This window comes from Rhineura floridana, chromosome 2, assembly GCF_030035675.1.
Source record: "Rhineura floridana isolate rRhiFlo1 chromosome 2, rRhiFlo1.hap2, whole genome shotgun sequence".
NCBI classification, from domain to species: Eukaryota; Metazoa; Chordata; class Lepidosauria; order Squamata; family Rhineuridae; genus Rhineura; species Rhineura floridana.
This window is the reverse complement of record NC_084481.1, coordinates 11,322,369-11,339,282: the sequence shown is the minus strand read 5'-3', so window position 1 is coordinate 11,339,282 and position 16,914 is coordinate 11,322,369. Positions and strand designations below refer to the sequence as shown.

Sequence of the window (16,914 nt, the reverse complement as noted above, 5' to 3'; positions counted from 1 at the left end):
TGTCTTTCAGAATGCTTTTTTAAAGTAGTGGTTTAAAATAATCTTGTTATGACTGATGAATGGCTACAAAAGCCCTAAGCTGTTGATTCAGGTTGACTTGTTTTGAATACAGTTTGTCAATTTGGATGACATGACAAAACTGCGGTTAAGTGAAAGAATAAACGGGCACAAAACTGGCATCTGAAATGGCAATATCCAGAAACCAGCAGAACATTTCAGCGTACCAGGTCACTTGGTAACTGACCTTAAGGTGGCTCATGCTTTGGCCATGAACAAAGGAGCTTTGAAGAGAAACTCCAGCATGAAGCTGGTGTATTGCATTTTATCTGCAACTTGAATAAAAATGACAAGATTTTTATTATACTTTGTGTTAATTAGCTTGCCATGTTTGTGTTATCACCAGCACAGCCTTGTTAATTGTCACTGTAATTTGCTTTCACATAGCTAATACTGTTTGCATTTTATTTCCCTCTGACCTCACTTCTCTCCATTTTCCCCTTCTTTTGCCCCACAAACCGTGTGTGTGTGTGTATTCTCTCATGGCTGTATACTATAGTCAGCATGGATTTTTCGCATTCCGCAATGTTAAATTGAAAATACCCCCATACCATTCTGATGCTTCCCATGAGCTCATTTCAAAACAAAACGTTACAAAACTTACAGTCCTGAACTCAGAAACGCTTGCTTAACAACCCTCTAAATTTTCATGGCGATACACAAACAATCAGAGAGAATCAAGAGTTCAAAGTGGAGAGAGAGGGAGAGGGAGAGGGGGAGGGGGAGGGGGAGGGGGAGAGGGGGAGGGAGAGGGGGAGGGAGAGAGAGAGAGAGAGAGAAACCAGACCCCCTTGTGGACTTTTTTCTGTCAGAGTTCTCATAATTGGTGGAAATTAATTAAAAATCAGCCATGTTCACAGAGTACCTGTAATCCTGTTACTGACCTTGCCCCATACTCTGACCTTCATCTTCTGCAGCTTAAAAGTTTTAAAAAATGCCTGGCTGATTTTTAATTAATTTAAGAAATTTAGCATTGAACTTAATAATAACGGCGGGCATGCTCAGTAAGAACTAACTGTCAGTGTTCTAAAAGCCAGACTCACAGCTGCTTGGCTTGCCTAATCAGGGGGCCACACCCACACCAGACCTTTATTTCACTTTAGACAGTCATGGCTTCCCCCAAAGAATCCTGGGAAGTGTAGTTTGTGAAGGGTGCTGAGAGGAAATTCCTGTTCCACTGACAGAGCTACAGTGACCAGAGTGGTTTAAGAGTCAGCCACTCTGACTGAAGGTCTGTGAGGGGAACAGGGCATCTCCTAGCAACTCTCAGCACCCTTCACTAACTATACACTTTCCAGGATTCTTTGGGAGACGCCATGACTGTCTAAAGTGAAATAAAGGTCTGGTATGGATGTGGCCAGTGATAGGCTTTGGTTTAAATTTGGGTGGGAGGCTACATGTGCCTGCTGTAGAAGAAAAAGATGGGGGAAACCCTGAAAAAGAATGATACTGTTCACAATGTTTTCCTTTTGGAAAGGAAAGGGGCTTCCCCTCTGCCCAGTGTCCACCACCCAATCTTGGGGCTGGGCCATGAATGCTTATCCCATGATAAAATAGTTAGCCTTTAAGACACCAGAAGACTCTTGTTTCTAATGTGTTAGTATTTGGATTATTTGCAGTGGTGGACGGTGTGGTGGGACAGTGGTGCTCACCTGACTTCAGATGGGTTGCGTTGCTGTTACTTGCAGGCAGGTGAAGGGGGGAGGTGGCGGCGAGGTCAATGCAGTGCAGACACCCTGGCGGAGCCAATCCAGCACTCCTGCTGGTGTGTTAGCACCACGTAGACCTTTCTGCTGTGTTTCCCTACCCTTCTCTCCTGGTAAGCAGCAGTGACATGACCGAACAGAGTTCAGGTTAGTGTTGCTGCCCATCATGATGCCTGCAGGTTGTTTGGCATGTATGTTTGTGGGTTTATCTCCTGCTGTTTTTCCTTTTGGATTCCAGCCTGTTTCTTTTTATTCCAGTAGGCTGAAACAGGACTGTGTTTAGATTTCTGATAGAAGCAAATTTTTGACTCTGTAGTGCAGATGTTTAAGGTGAAGTGTAATACTCAGTTACAGTTACTTTTTGACAAGGAAACCTGGTGGTAGAATCAAAATTAAAGCAATGGGTTGGAACGGTGTAATGAAAAACTCTTCAATATATCATGGGCTGAGGATTGGATATGAGACCTTTGGTAACTGCAGCTCATGACAAAAGTCCTATTCAGCAATCTGCATAAAGAAGTACGTTTCCATGACATTTGGAGCAGGTTTCTGGAGCTCTCCACCCAGTAATGCCTCTAGAGCAGCCTTTCCCAACCAGTGTGCCTCCAGATGTTGTTGGACCACAATTCCCATCTTTCCTGACCATTGGCAATGCTGGCTGAGGCTGATGGGAGTTGTGGTCCAACAACATCTGGAGGCACACTGGTTGGGAAAGGCTGCTCTAGAGCCAAAGGGGTCTGAGGACAGAGTGCATAGGAATAGATCCTTCCTAATCTATTCTGTACTTACCTGACTTCATACTCTACATTGTTCCCTGTTGTTCATTTCTATTTTCTGTCCAGCTAGTAGGAGTGGGTGGGTTTGGCAGGGCTTTGGCTAACCAAGGAGGGGAAGGGGATCTGTTGTACTTTGTAAAACAAAAACTGGAAACCTCAGTAAACTATCAATAGAACAAACCCATGGGCTGGAACCAGAGGAGCCCCAGGTGTGAGGGGACATCTTTGCTCTCAAAGGGGTAGCTTTTCACCTCACAATGAACGATTGTGTAAGAAACCAAACCTTAACCCAAAGATGTCCTCCCAGTTACACAGGAGCTTGTGCATGCAGAAACAGAACTATGACTGCAGAAGTTGCGTATAGTAGCTCTATTTATTAGCACCAATATTTCTTGAAAAGCGTTAGTAGCTACTTCCTTTCTGCTTACAATTCTTTGAATCCAGCCTATTAACTTTATTCATATCAATTTTAATTAACTAAAATAGTAATTTAATGTTCATAAACATGGACTTGTGTGGAATCACTTTTGACTACAGAAAATACATTGCTAGTGGGCAAAAGTTTTGACCAGGGCCATAATCACAGCGGTTACTAGGTAGGGTCATAATTATTGTCACACTTTATGTATCTCTTGTACTAGAATATTAAATGTGGGAAGCGTTTATGGAGAGCAGCCAAATGCTCAGGCTTAAAAAAACCTCTGTAGAATAACTAGCTACTGTCGGCTCACATGGCTAAATCACAGTTCAATTACTTGGGTCTCTGGCTTGCTCCAATGAGAAGCTTCTGGAAAATGTGACCGTGTGTACTTCCTTGTATTTTTACCCGATGAATTGAATTTCCTCGTTTGTACTTTATCTACGCTAAATCTAAGCAGCAGTCCAAAACAAATTTCCAAAAAGCCTGATCCACTGGTGCAAGCAGCATGTGCATTCATGGGAACCTTATAAAACGGCCAAAAGAAATCTATGCCATTATGTGTCTGTGTGTGTGTGTATTTTGAACTAGTTAGACCACGACAGGGAAGGTCCTCTCTAAGGAGTTGTTCTCAACGGCAACATAACTTTGATTTTTGTATACCAGCTTTACTCAGCGTGCAGTTTTGGCCATGGAACTTCACAGTATAACCCACATTCAGTGCAGCTCCCATGTCTATCCTGTTCACCATTGGGTTTTAACACAGCTGTAAACTCCTCACAAAAATGCTTGTTATGTAATATATTTATTTTTGTGTAGTTTTATATAGTTATATTTATATAGGGTTGTTTCTTTTCCCACCAGTAGAGGGCAATTGATGTGAATGTGTGCAGGAGATAAGGCAGTTTCTGTTGTTATGACTCGAGGCGCCATTCTCCCACTTCTGCACTGACTTCTTGGGGGATCGGTTGTGTTAAGATGTCCAACGCTCCTCATTCCATCCTGAAATGCGCAAGGGATTGAATGAAACTTGTAAATACATTTATGGCACCATGACACACTTTACTAATGAATCCTGAGGAGGAGGAAGAAGATACCTTTGTTCATGGTGCCCTGGCAGCTAAATATATGAATTGGCTTAATGTTCAGGAAGCTGAGCTATAATAGTATTTCAAAGCTGCCATACCATCCTAGGAATTTCTAGTGGAAGGTCCAAAATGGTGGTCCTGCTATCCAAACTGGCTACTAGGGAAGAATAAAAGAGTAATATCGTTCTTTTAAATAACAGGGAAAGCAGCATAAATTTAAAGAGTTGGAAAATAGTTACGACGTTTTGAGACTCAGGTTACTTTTGTGGAAAGCAATTACTGAGTCTGCCTGAGCTGATTTATTTATTTATATATTGAATTTATATCCTACCCTTCCACCTGAAGGAGCCCATACAATTTAAGTAGTTGTATGATAAACAGAAAGAGTGCAGTGAATACATGTTTTTTCACTTCATGCCAAAGGCGTGGGGGTTGATAATGGTATAGGGCAAGGTTGGCTATCCTGTGGTCCTCTAGATGTTGCTGGACTCCCAATTCCCATCAGCCTCAGCCACCATGACCAATGGCTGAGGACGCTGAGAGTTGGAGTCCTGGAGGATAACCAACCCTGTATATTTTGTTCTATCCTTCCCTGGCCACTGGAAGGCAATTAGAATAAAGAAGTCTTACACTTTCTGGAAGGCATACTGGTCAAAGTTCAAGTCTGCCTCTGGTTGTCCTGGATGGGATGTTATGCGTCTCTACATTTCTGAAGATCATGCTAGCTTCTATTCCTTCTATATGAGACTGACTTGAGCAGATGTTGTATAAAGCTAGATCAACATGTTAAATTGGGCAATATGGTACTTGCAGAGGGGAAACAGGTCTCTGTATGTCACACAGCAGCTTTTGTCTGATGGCCACATGAAATGTGATAAGCAGATCATTGGATTCTACTGTTATCCAAATTATTTGTGGTAGTAAAATAATTGCCAGGCCCAGCATGTGACTCAGGAACCAGACCAATGGCTGTAGTTAATTTGTGTTTTATTAGGGTAATGTCCAAACAAAGACTGTGTTTTCTCATGAAGCAATACAGGGATACAGGTCCTGCGGCATTGGGAGAAAGTTGACAGAGCAAGGGACTTCTTCCCGCCTGTTCTTTAAGAAGGGGCCAAACGGGCACGCAATCTTTCGCTCCTCCTTAACTGCCCCTCAGGTACTGCCCGCCTTCCCCCCCTTCTCTCCTGTCTTTTCAGCTGTCTGCGTGTGCGCGGTGAGGGGGGAAGCATCACCCTCTCCTCTTCTGAAGTTTCCGATTCCAGGATGGGGGATAGGGGAGGGGCTGATGGTAAACTGCCTCCCTGCTTTTCGGCTGTGAGCAGCCCTCCCTCTTCCCCCTCTTGCTCTGAGCCTGAAAGAGGGGGAGGCGTGAGAATGTCCAGGGAGGGCTCAGGCTCCCCGTTGCTAAGCGACCTTATCACTGGCAGTTCCTCTGTTTCGTCTTCGCTCCAAAGGGGGGAAGTTCCTCCCCCTTCCCTCTGCCATCCATCCAAATACTCTTCTCCCAACTCTCCGGGATCCAGCTCCCCGGGATTGGGACCCCAGCTCTGCCTTCCGACAATAATGCACTTAGATTTTTTTTTTAGAATGAAAACTTTTAATTTGAGAAAGGCAAGCTTTTTTTATAATATACTTGTATGACAAAGTTGAAAATATATAAGGGAAACCATTTATTTATTTATTTATTTAGTTTAATTTATATACCGCCCTAAGCCCGAAAGCTCTCTGGGCGGTGTACAAAAAGATAAAAACAAGCACAATATATAAATACAATAAATACAATAAATAATAAAAAACAAACAAACAATAACGAACCAAACAACATCCAAAATACGGAAATGCTGTTTAAAATACACTTTAAAATGCCTGGGAGTATAAAAAGGTTTTCACCTGGCGCCGAAAAGATAGTAGCGTCGGCGCCAGGCGCACCTCATCAGGGAGACTGTTCCACAGTTCGGGGGCCACTACTGAAAAGGCCCATGTTTTAATCATTTTGTTCTTTTTTTTTTACAGATTTTTCTGAAGTTGCATAAAAATTGAATGATGCCCTAAACACGTTGGTAGCTTAGAATCACTGAAAATAAATGGCACAACGTTTGCCACAAGTCTTCTAGAGAAGATGGTCCATTAGCTTCTCAGGGAAGGGCACATAACTCAAGATGGCAGCCCAGAGGATTCGTGCTGCCAATGCCAGTGGCCTCCCACGGTGCAAATCTGAGGGGACACTGATTGATCTGAGTGAAGAATTCTCAGAACCCAGCTTCAGTTCTGTCAAAGGTGAGTGGTATGTTGTTTTTTGTTTGTAAGTTGGAGCACCAAATTCAGAGTGCCTACAAAAGAAGGGATTCTCTATGCACATGACAGTATAGAAACTGCACTACCTCATGGCTTGTGCTGTTATGTCTTTGGCTTCCAGATGTATAGTGGGCAAACTGTGGTTTATAATTGCTTTTCTGCATACCCCTCCCCAAATCTGTTCAAGACTCCAAACTCCAGGTGTAGCAGCTTCTAAAGGTGTAGTGCTAGGCGTGACTACACACAGACATCATGCCAAACCGTGTTTTTGTTTTTGTTTGAGATATTTTTGCCCCACTCCTCGGACAGCAAGCCTCCCAAAGCAGTTTGCATCAACCAAAACAAACCAATCCTAATAAAGAAAACAACCTTTCTATATGAGGAAAGGTTGCATAATATGGGGCTTTTTAGTTTAGAGAAAAGGCGGGTAAGAGGTGACATGATAGAAATGTATAAAATTATGCATGGCAAGGAGAAAGTGGATAGAGAAAGGTTTTTTCATAACACGAAATCACGGACATTCAACGAAGCTGAAATGTTGGAAGATTCGGGACAGGCAAAAGAGAGTACTTCTTCACACAACACGTAGTTAAAACTATGGGATTCTCTCACACTAGAGGCAACGATGGCCACCAATGTGGATGGCTTTAAAAGAGGATAAGGTTATCAGTGGCTACTAGCCATGATGGCTATGCTCTGCCTCCATAGTTGGAGCATTCTTCCAAATATCACTTCCTGGAAACTGCAGGAGGGAAGGAGGGTGCTGCTTGCAGGGTTCCCATAAGGGGCATCGGGTTGGCCACTGTGAGAACAGGATGCTGCACTAGATGGGCCATTGGCCTGATCCAGGAGGCTGCTCTTATGTTATATTTAAGAGCAGAACAATTGATTAATGTGACAGTGTAGCATTAAAACGAAGGTCTAAAAGGTGTTTGATATTAAACACGCAACGGTGAAAGGCCTGGTTAAATTTTTAACTTGGTGCTGAAAATTCAATTCAATTAAAAAAGGTACCAAGCAAATCTCTTTGAAAAGGGAGTTCTATAAACAGGGTGCAAATGTGAAAAGACCCCGTTTCTAGTCACCATAAGCCATTTACCACAAGCTATGGTTTGCAAATCCATTCAGTCCATGGTTTGTGACTCTGGCTTGTCAGACAATTGCAAGCCATGATTTCAATCAGATGTCATGATGCCTTAAATTCTTTTTTTTTCCCGGGTGGAGGATACAGAGAGGTGTGTGAGTATGTTATTAACTAGTCCACTGCACAATGGTAACATTTACAGTACAGTAGTTGCTTTACTCACTTTGGCCTCCAGTGCTGCTGACAGCGATCATGTGGCCCCCAGAAGGTTACCCACCCCTGCTCAATAGCATTTGTCCTCAAGAAGTAGAAGTAGCTTTCATGGTGATACATACCATTTGAGAATCCAAGGACATTCTTTTTTTTCTTTTTTTAAATCTCATCACAATAGAAAGGGCATCAAGAGCATACTCAGACAGCGTTGCAAGGGCAGTACTGCTGTGGGTAACTGCTTGAGCCATAAGGTGAAAGTCCTTGTGTAGATCTCAGCTTCAGCATGAACTCACTGGGTGACCAAGAACATGGTAAATTTTACTTCAAGGATCATTCGTGTGTGTTATCCCCTACTTTTACTCTGAAGTGGTACAATCGTAGAAGGATTTCTGGTTTGAAGACAGGCAGCTTTCTGCATGATTTTAAAGCAGTCATATAGTAGGCTGACATTGTGGTTCCCATATTACATGTATGAGAGCTGCAGCAGAGTAGGTAGTACTTTGCCTGCCCCCTTCCCCAAGTGATTTAATGTCTTCTGTTCAAGAGAACTGTGCATAGCTTGGTATGGAGGAGGAATGTCAGGTGCAGTAGCATATTGAGGTACAAGTATGCAGTGCTTGATGAATTTGTGAGTTCCTCATAGGAAATGGCATGCTAGGCATGCCCATAACCAAAGTATTGTGTACTGTTTCACCAGCTATATTTGCTACATGATTCTGCTTTGGAATTCAGTCAGTGGATACAAGACTCAGATAGACTTAATGGTTACTAGAAATAACCTTGATCCAGAAATGGAAAACTTTGCCCCAGTGGAACTTTGTTGGTTGCCAAATCAGCCAGCTCTCAGACCTCTGGATGCTGCTCCTAAACGCCAGATCGGTGCATAATAAGATCTCATGATTTAATTGTGGATGAAGCAGCTGATCTGGCATGTATAACCAAGACCTAGGTGGGTGAGCAGGGAGGAGTCAGTCTCTCCCAGCTATGCCCACCAAGGTACCTGGTTCAGCATCAGGGTAGACCTGAGGGTCAGGGAGGGGGGTTGCTGTGGTCTATAGGAGCTCCATCTCCCTCTGCAAGCACCCTGTCCGTGTGACTACTGGTCTGGAGTGTTTGCACCTTGTGTTGGGTCAGCAGGACAGACTGGGGATTCTGTTGGTGTATTGCCCATCCCGCTGCGCAACAGACTCCTTAGCTGAGCTGACGGAGGTGGTCTTGGGTGTACTGTTGAGATCCCCCAGACTGTTGGTTCTGGGGGATGTCAACATCCATGCCGAGGCCACCTTATCCGGAGTGGCTCAGGATTTCATGGTCTCCATGACAACCATGGGACTGTCCCAATATGCCATTGGCCCAACACATGTAGCAGGGCATACTCTAGATTTGGTTTTTGCAACTGGACGTGGAGTTGGTGATCTGAATGTGGGGGGTCTTACATCAGTCCCTCTGTCATGGACAGATCACTGCTTGCTGAAGTTTAGACTTACAGTGGCTTTCCCCCTCTGCAAGGGCAGGGGACCTATTAAGTTGGTCCGTCCCCAGAGACTAATGGATCCGGATGGTTTCCAAAGGGCTCTGGGGAGTTTTCCGGCTGACAGGGCTGGTGCTCCTGTCAAAATCCTGGTTGAACTATGGAATACAGAAATGACCCAGGTGGTTGACATGATTGCTCCTGAGTGCCCTCTCCTGTGTAGAGCTCGTACAGCTCCATGGTATACCCCAGAGCTGAGAGTGATGAAACGATATAGGAGACGGCTTGAGTACAGATGGAGACAAACTCTGGTGGATGCAATTACACACTGGTAAGTGCCTATGGTAAGCTGTATTTAGGGGCAGTGAGGGCAGCAAAAAAAATATATTTTGCTGCCATTATCAGATCATCAATCTGCCGCCCAGCGGAGCTCTTCAGAATTGTCCGGGGGCTATTACACGCTGGCCCCAGGGACATGGTAAAACCATCTGAGGCCCGCTGTAATGAATTTGCTAGGCACTTCCAGGATAAAATCTTTAGCATCCGCCAGGACTTAGACTCCAGTGTTATAGCAGGTGAATCAAGAGAGGTATCCAGAGCACAGCCTTGTCCCGATTTCTTGGATGAATTTCAGTTGGTGCAGCTTGAGGACGTTGACAAAGCTGCTTGGACAGGTTCGTGAACCATTTCTGTGCTGGATCCTTGCCCTTCTTGGCTAATAAAAGCTAGCAGGGATGGAACAGCTGGCTGGGCCAGGGAAGTGATTAATGCCTCTCTGCAAGAGGGAGAGGCCCCTGGCTGCCTGAAAGAGGTGGTAGTGAGACCACTCCTGAAGAGACCCTCCCTGGACCCAGAAAATTTTAATAACTATAGGCCGGTAGCAAATGTTCTATTCCTGGGCAAGGTCCTTGAATGAGTGGTGGCATGCCAGCTCCAGACGCTCTTAGATGAGACAGATTATCTGGATCCATTTCAGTCGGGTTTCAGGACTGGTTTTGGCACGGAAACAGTCTTGGTCGCCCTGTATGATGACCTCTGTCGGGAGAGAGGCAGAGGGAGTGTGACTCTGTTGATTCTCCTTGATCTCTCAGTGGCTTTCGATACCATCAACCATGGTATCCTTCTGGGAAAACTGCCTGAGTTGGGAGTGGGAGGCACTGCATGGCGGTGGTTCCGCGCCTACTTGGTGGGTCGGCTTCAGAAGGTGGTGCTTGGGGAACATTGCTTGGCACCCTGGATTCTCCAGTATGGGGTTCCACAGGGGTCAGTTCTATACCCCCGTGCTGTTCACCATCTACATGAAACCGTTGGGTGTGGTCATCCGGAGTTTTGAAGTACGTTGCCATCAATATGCTGATGACACGCAGATCTATTTCTCCTTTTCATCTTCTTCAGGTGAGGCTGTCAATGTGCTGAAGTGGTGCCTGGCTGCGACAATGGACTGGATGAGGGCTAATAAACTGAGGTTCAATCCAGACAAGTCTGAGATGCTGCTAGTGGGTGGTTCTTCTGACTGGATGGTGGATGTCCAACCTGTCCTGGATGGGGTTGCACTCACCCTGAAGGAGTAGGTTCGTAGCTTGAGGGTTCTCCTAGAACCATCTCTGTCGCTGGAGGCTCAGGTAGCCTCAGTGGCATTGAGTGCCTTCTACCAACTTTGGTTGGTGGCCCCGCTACGCCCCTATCTGGACAGGAATAACCTGGCTTCAGTTGTCCATGCTCTGGTAACCTCCAAGTTAGATTACTGCAATGCACTCTATGTGGGGCTGCCTTTGAAGACAGTTCAGAAACTGCAGCTTGTGCAAAATGCAGATTGGTAACAGGGACCAGATGGTTCGAACATATAAAACCAATTCTGGCCCACTTGCATTGGCTGCCTGTATGTTTCCGAGCTCGATTCAAAGTGCTGGTTTTAACCTATAAAGCCTTACATGGCTTAGGACCACAATACCTGATGGAATGCCTCTCCCAACACGAACCCACCCATACAGTACGCTCAACATCCAAGGCCCTCCTCTGGGTGCCTACTTGGAGGGAAGCTGGGAGTCTGGCAACAAGGGAGAGGGCCTTCTCAGTGGTGGCCCCCAAATTATGGAATGATCTTCTTGATGAGGTGTGCCTGGCGCCAACACTGTTATCTTTTTGGCACCAGGTCAAGACTTTCCTCTTCTCCCAGGCATTTTAGCATGTGTTTTTAAATTGCTTTTTAAAAAATGTGTTTTTAAATTTGTATATTTGTTTTTAATGTTTTTAATTGTTGTAAATTGCCCAGAGAGCTTCGACTATGGGGCGGTATACAAATGCAAGCAATAAACAAACAAACTTAGTTTAGTGAAGTGGCCTTCCTTAGCCACCTGTGTCTAGGGTGAGGAGGTAGGTACACTGCTATGATATCCAGTTTTTCTTCCTTCCTTATCCAGAAGAGTGGAAGGAGGGAGAAGAACTGCATTACCAGGAGAAGAGAAATAATCCTGTCATCCTCCTTCACTAAACATAACGTATCCCCATTTGTTTCTTTAAAATTCTGCTTGCAGGAACTTCTCAGTATCTCCTCACATTGCAAGAGATACTCTTTCAGCCCCTCCCTTGATCAAGCCAATACGGCATTTGTCTCATTGGTGATAAAGCTGCAGCTGCTTCACATATGTGCAGTCATCGAGGCCTAATTCTCACTGGGTCTGTATCATTTTAGGCTGCAGGGCAGTGTTTTCACAATGGAATGTTCCACCATGTAAAAAGGACCTGAATAAGTACCAGGTGAGCATCTCTTTGAGAGACCAGTGTCAGAGATAGGGCACTGCAATAAAGCAATAAATAAAGCTCTTTGCTTAGTTGCTACCTGCCTAATTTCCAGAAGGCAGGGTGCCTGGAGATTATAACCTGGCTCCATAATATAGGACAAGGTGGTCCTTCATCTACCCGGGTCACAAGCCATTAGAGCTTTATAAACACAGTGTTTTGAATTTTGCCTCAGAACAATATCGGCAGCCAGTGCAGTTGTTTTAACAACTGGCAAAATGTTCCTATTGGCTGGTTCCAGTTAGTCCAAAATACAGTTTACTAACTAAAGTTTCTGAGCAGCTTTCAAAGGCAGCCCTACATGTAACACATTGAAGTAGTTCAATCAGGAGGTTATCAGAACATGGATAACTCTGTCTTGGATGGACTGTAGCTGGTGAATCAGCATGTGCTGGGGGAAGGCACTTCCAGGTCTCATGATAAAGTTGGATCTATGAGCAACCCCAGACTGATCCTTCATGGGAAGTGCTACCAGAGTACACCGGACACTACCTCCCTCCTCAACAGTGTGTCGTCACTATCCATTTAAAGCAATATATTGCCACTTTAAACAGTCATGGTAAACAACAGCTGGTTTGTTTGTAATGTCACTGATGATTAGTCTGCAGGAAGTATTAACGTGCTGAGGTTTCTGCCTTAAAGAGGCCTTTCTGTCACACAAACATGTGAAGCACATTTGGAGGGAATGTAAAAAGGGCCTTCTTGTTGGCTGCTCCAGGTTCTGGAACCCCTTGCCAAGGGAAGCCTGACTAGCTCCTTCTCTGGTAACATTCTGCTGGCAGGCAGATGGACCTTTTTGTTTAGATAGAGCTTAGAGCCCACAAGCTGACTCGTAAATATGTTGTAATTAGTTTTAGTTGGTTTTTATATTTACTGATGTTTTACAGACTTTGTGTTTAGGCTTTTTGCTTTGCATTTTATTGTTAACTTATTGTATTGCATCCATGTTACTGCTTTGAATGTTATTTGATGGAAAGGAATACAAATTTAATAAATAAACAAATGTGGAAATTTGGGCTAGATGACTTTAGGGTTCTTTTTGCCCCTAAGATAAATGTGCTCAGGTGGCAATTATCTAGTATCCCAGATTTGTGTGCATTAAGGTCTCTAAGCTCCTCCGCTTGAGATTAGTATCTTCATTTCTTCCTAATCACTGACATCAGCTCTGCTTTGGTTGGCCCTGCTTGGTATTACCTTCCTTAAGAATAATGGATGCATAGCATTCCTTAAGTGTGACTTTTTCCTCGTCTAAGTTATCTTGAAGCATTAACATTCTTACCATACAGCAGCTTCCTCACTTTGTACATGGTGTACTGTGCATTCTTCAATAACTATATAACACTTAGCATGTTCCGTACAAGATTAAATTCCACTTAACATTCAGCAGTGTGTAGTCCCATATTTTATTTTTCCTTTGAATTTATTACTCACTGTGACCTTTGGGATCAGACAGTTGAACCACTGAAACAAAGAAAACGTTTACTTACTTGAGTGTAAGTTTTCCTTAATGTACACATTATCTTTCACTTCATGGATAAAACTTGCAGTATTGTTCCATTTAAGACTCTTTAACTCCTTATTTTCAACTTGGAGCAGTTACCTACAAATCTGCATTTCAATACACAAGAATGTGAAAGCACCTGAAAGCATCAGATCACTTCTGCCCAATCTACACATTACACATCAGTTTAGATTTGGCTCTTGCTACTCTGGTGTCAGATTCCTAAGTTAATGAGGCAATTGTAAAAAATAATCTGACATAGGAGTTAGTTGATGCATGCAAATGCTGGTACAACAAATGCTGGTTAAAGCATTGCAACTCTTTTACTGATATAATAAGGCTGAATCAGTTCAGGGTTAAGGTCATTCCCAATAATCTTTTTTTTTCTATCACACCATTGTCACATTTAGCATAACGTCTCCTTGTGGTGTTAATGATGAACTGGTGATTAATCACCAATTCTACAGGCATATCACGTTCTTTTCCCAGTGGACGTTTACAGTGCAATGCTGTGAAGTGGCTAGAATGTTGGACTAGGACCTGGCAGACCAGGGTTCAATTCTCCACTCAGCCATGAAATGCACTGGGTGATCTTGGGTCACTCACTGCCTCTCAGCCTAACAGGGTTGTTATTAGGATAAAATGGAGAGGGGTGAACCATGTATGCCATGGCATCTTGAGCTCCTTAAAATAAAAATATCTACTCAGAAGGAAGTCCCATTGAGTTCAATCAGAGTTACTCCTGGGTAAATGGGTATTGGACTGCAGCCTTTGTTGCACATAATGTAGAGTTCACTAGAATTAAAGGATCTCTCAAAAATATTTTTCTCACACACTAGCAAAAATGGTTACACAAGTTGAAATATCCTGGAAAAAGTCTAAGAGCGTATGTGGTTGTCACTAAAACCCATTTGGTGAAGAAGATATGGGGATCTACAGGTGTTAGATTTAAGTGGTTGTTAAAAGATATAGGTATACATGTGTGTAATGCACACACAAATGCATGAAAATCTTTTGATTCTGAGTATGAAGCAAAAGACCTACAGTGTAATTGTACAATTGTTTCACTTGCAGTTGTTAATTACATTCTGCTTTTTGATTTGCAGTGCCTTCTCCTAGTGCCTTGATGGTAGACAATCCTACGTCATTTGGAAATGCAAAGGAAGTTGTAGCAATTAAAGACTACTGCCCAAACAATTTCACCACCTTGAAGTTCTCTAAGGGAGACCATCTTTATGTCTTAGATACCTCAGGAGGTGAGTGGTGGTATGCTCACAATACCACAGAGATGGGCTACATCCCATCCTCCTATGTCCAGCCTGTGAACTACCGGAGCTCTTCATTAACTGACAGTGGAATGATAGACAATCTGCTTGAAAATTCTGATGAGGGAGCCAAAGAGCTTGACCTGCTTGGAGACTGGATGGATGAAAAGCTGAGCTTAGCCAAAAACAATCCTTTCTTGAACAACGTGCAGACTAACCCTTTTCTGAACGGGAATTTGCACATAATGCCTGACAGAGACAAGGAGTATTGTCTCCAAACCACAGTGGATTTGTTGCTCTTTGACACAGGAGTGCCTACATTTACAGGGTCAAGTTCTGCAACTAACAGCAGTGTAGGTAACCATCTTGATGAAGTTCCATCAATGAATGGATTTGAATTTGAGCAGCCAAGCAGACGGGACAATCCTTTTTTCAGAAGCAAGCGCTCATACAGTTTATCAGAGCTGTCAGTACTCCAAGCAAAGTCAGAAAATCCAGCATCATCAGGCTTCTTCAGTGGGTTGAAATCTCCTACCCCAGAGCAATTCCAAAGCAGGGAAGACTTTAGAGCTGCATGGCTGAACCATCGAAAATTAGCAAGATCTTGCCATGACTTGGATTTATTGGGCCAGAACCCTGGTTGGGGTCAGACCCAACCTGTGGAAACAAACATAGTTTGCAAGCTAGATAGTTCTGGGGGAGCAGTTCAGCTTCCAGATACAAATATTAATATGCGTATTCCAGAAGGACATGTGGGTGCTGGAGATACACAGCAGATCTCCATGAAAGCTCTTTTGGATCCCCCTCTGGAGCTCAACAGTGACAAATGCAGCACCATAAGCCCTGTACTAGAGATTAAGTTGAGCAACATGGAAATCAGAACCCCCATCATGCTGGAGATGAAAATTTCAGCAGAAGTAAAGAATGACATAGTGAGTAAGAGTTTGGTAGGAGTACAGTGCCTGCGGAGTGACATGAAGGAAGGCCCATACGTACCAGTGCAACTCAGCTATTGCTACGGAGACACGACCCAGGTTCAGCTGGAGAACCTGGAGCCTTGTATGTATATAGCAATCGTAGTGCAAGGACAGAACATTCTATATCCTTACACTGTCTGGGATTATATTAGTAAAAAAATCACAGTTGGTGTCTATGGTCCAAAGCACATACACCCTTCTTTTAAAACTGTGGTTGCCCTCTTTGGACATGATTGTGCCCCAAAGACTCTCCTAGTGAACGAAGTTACACGTCAAGTGCATTGCACAGCACCTGTGGCACTGCAGTTGTGGGGAAAGCACCAGTTCACCTTAGCAAGGCCACAAGACTTAAAGCTTTGCATGTTTTCAAACATGACGAATTATGAGGTAAGAGCCAACGAGCAGGCAAAAACAGTGAGAGGCTTCCAAATGAAGCTGGGGAAAGTCAGCCGCCTCATCTTCCCCATCATGTCACATGATCCCAACGAGCTGTATGACTTCACATTGAGAATACAAGTCAAGGATGACAAAGACACCATACTGACTCAGTTCTGTGTTCAGACCCCACAGCCTCCTCCCAAGAATGCTGTCAGGTCCACTGGACAGCGAAGGTTCCTGAAGAAAAATGAGGTTGGGAAAATCATCCTGTCCCCTCTTGCAACCACCAGCAAGTATCCAGTCTTCCAGGATCGGATAGTGGCAAGCTTAAAATATGGAAAACTGCTGAAAACGGTGGTGCGGCAAAACAAGAACCATTATCTCTTGGAATATAAAAAAGGGGACGGAATAGCTTTGCTAAGTGAGGAGAAAATCAAGTTGAAAGGTCAACTCTGGACAAAGGAATGGTACATAGGTTACTATCAGGGTAAAATTGGTCTTGTCCATACTAAAAATGTTTTAGTTGTTGGGAAAGTCAAGCCAAATTATTTCTCTGGGCCTGAGCTTACCACTAGTATGTTGCTGGAGCAAATCCTGAGGCCTTGTAAGTTTCTCACCTATATCTATGCTTCAGTAAGGACTTTGCTCATGGAAAACATCAGCAGCTGGCGTGCATTTGCAGATGCTCTGGGATACGGCAACTTGCCACTTGCTTTCTTCTGTCGAGCAGAGCTTGACAGTGAACCAGAATGTGTGGCTTCTGTGTTGGAGAAATTGAAAGAAGACTGTAATAACTCAGACAATAAGGATAGGAAATCTTTCCAGAAGGAGCTGATGTCAGTAAGTATTCTGGTTATTGGAGGTGTTAATTCTGAAATGGTTG

General features: G+C 43.8%; 1 protein-coding gene across 3 annotated transcripts in view; it reads left to right on the top strand.

Moving 5' to 3' along the window:
* SH3BP4 (SH3 domain binding protein 4) overlaps nt 1-16,914 on the top strand; it is a 55,161-nt gene that overhangs the window by 26,799 nt on the left and 11,448 nt on the right. For 2 of the 3 annotated variants that reach the window (XM_061607792.1, XM_061607793.1), the window contains exons 2-3: nt 6,062-6,325; nt 14,518-16,871. In XM_061607792.1, coding sequence (XP_061463776.1) covers nt 6,208-6,325; nt 14,518-16,871 — 2,472 coding nt within the window. In that variant the 5' untranslated portion in view covers nt 6,062-6,207. Of the gene's footprint in view, nt 1-6,061; nt 6,326-10,506; nt 10,683-14,517; nt 16,872-16,914 lie in introns of those variants that run through there. The other variant, XM_061607794.1, reaches the window with a different exon arrangement.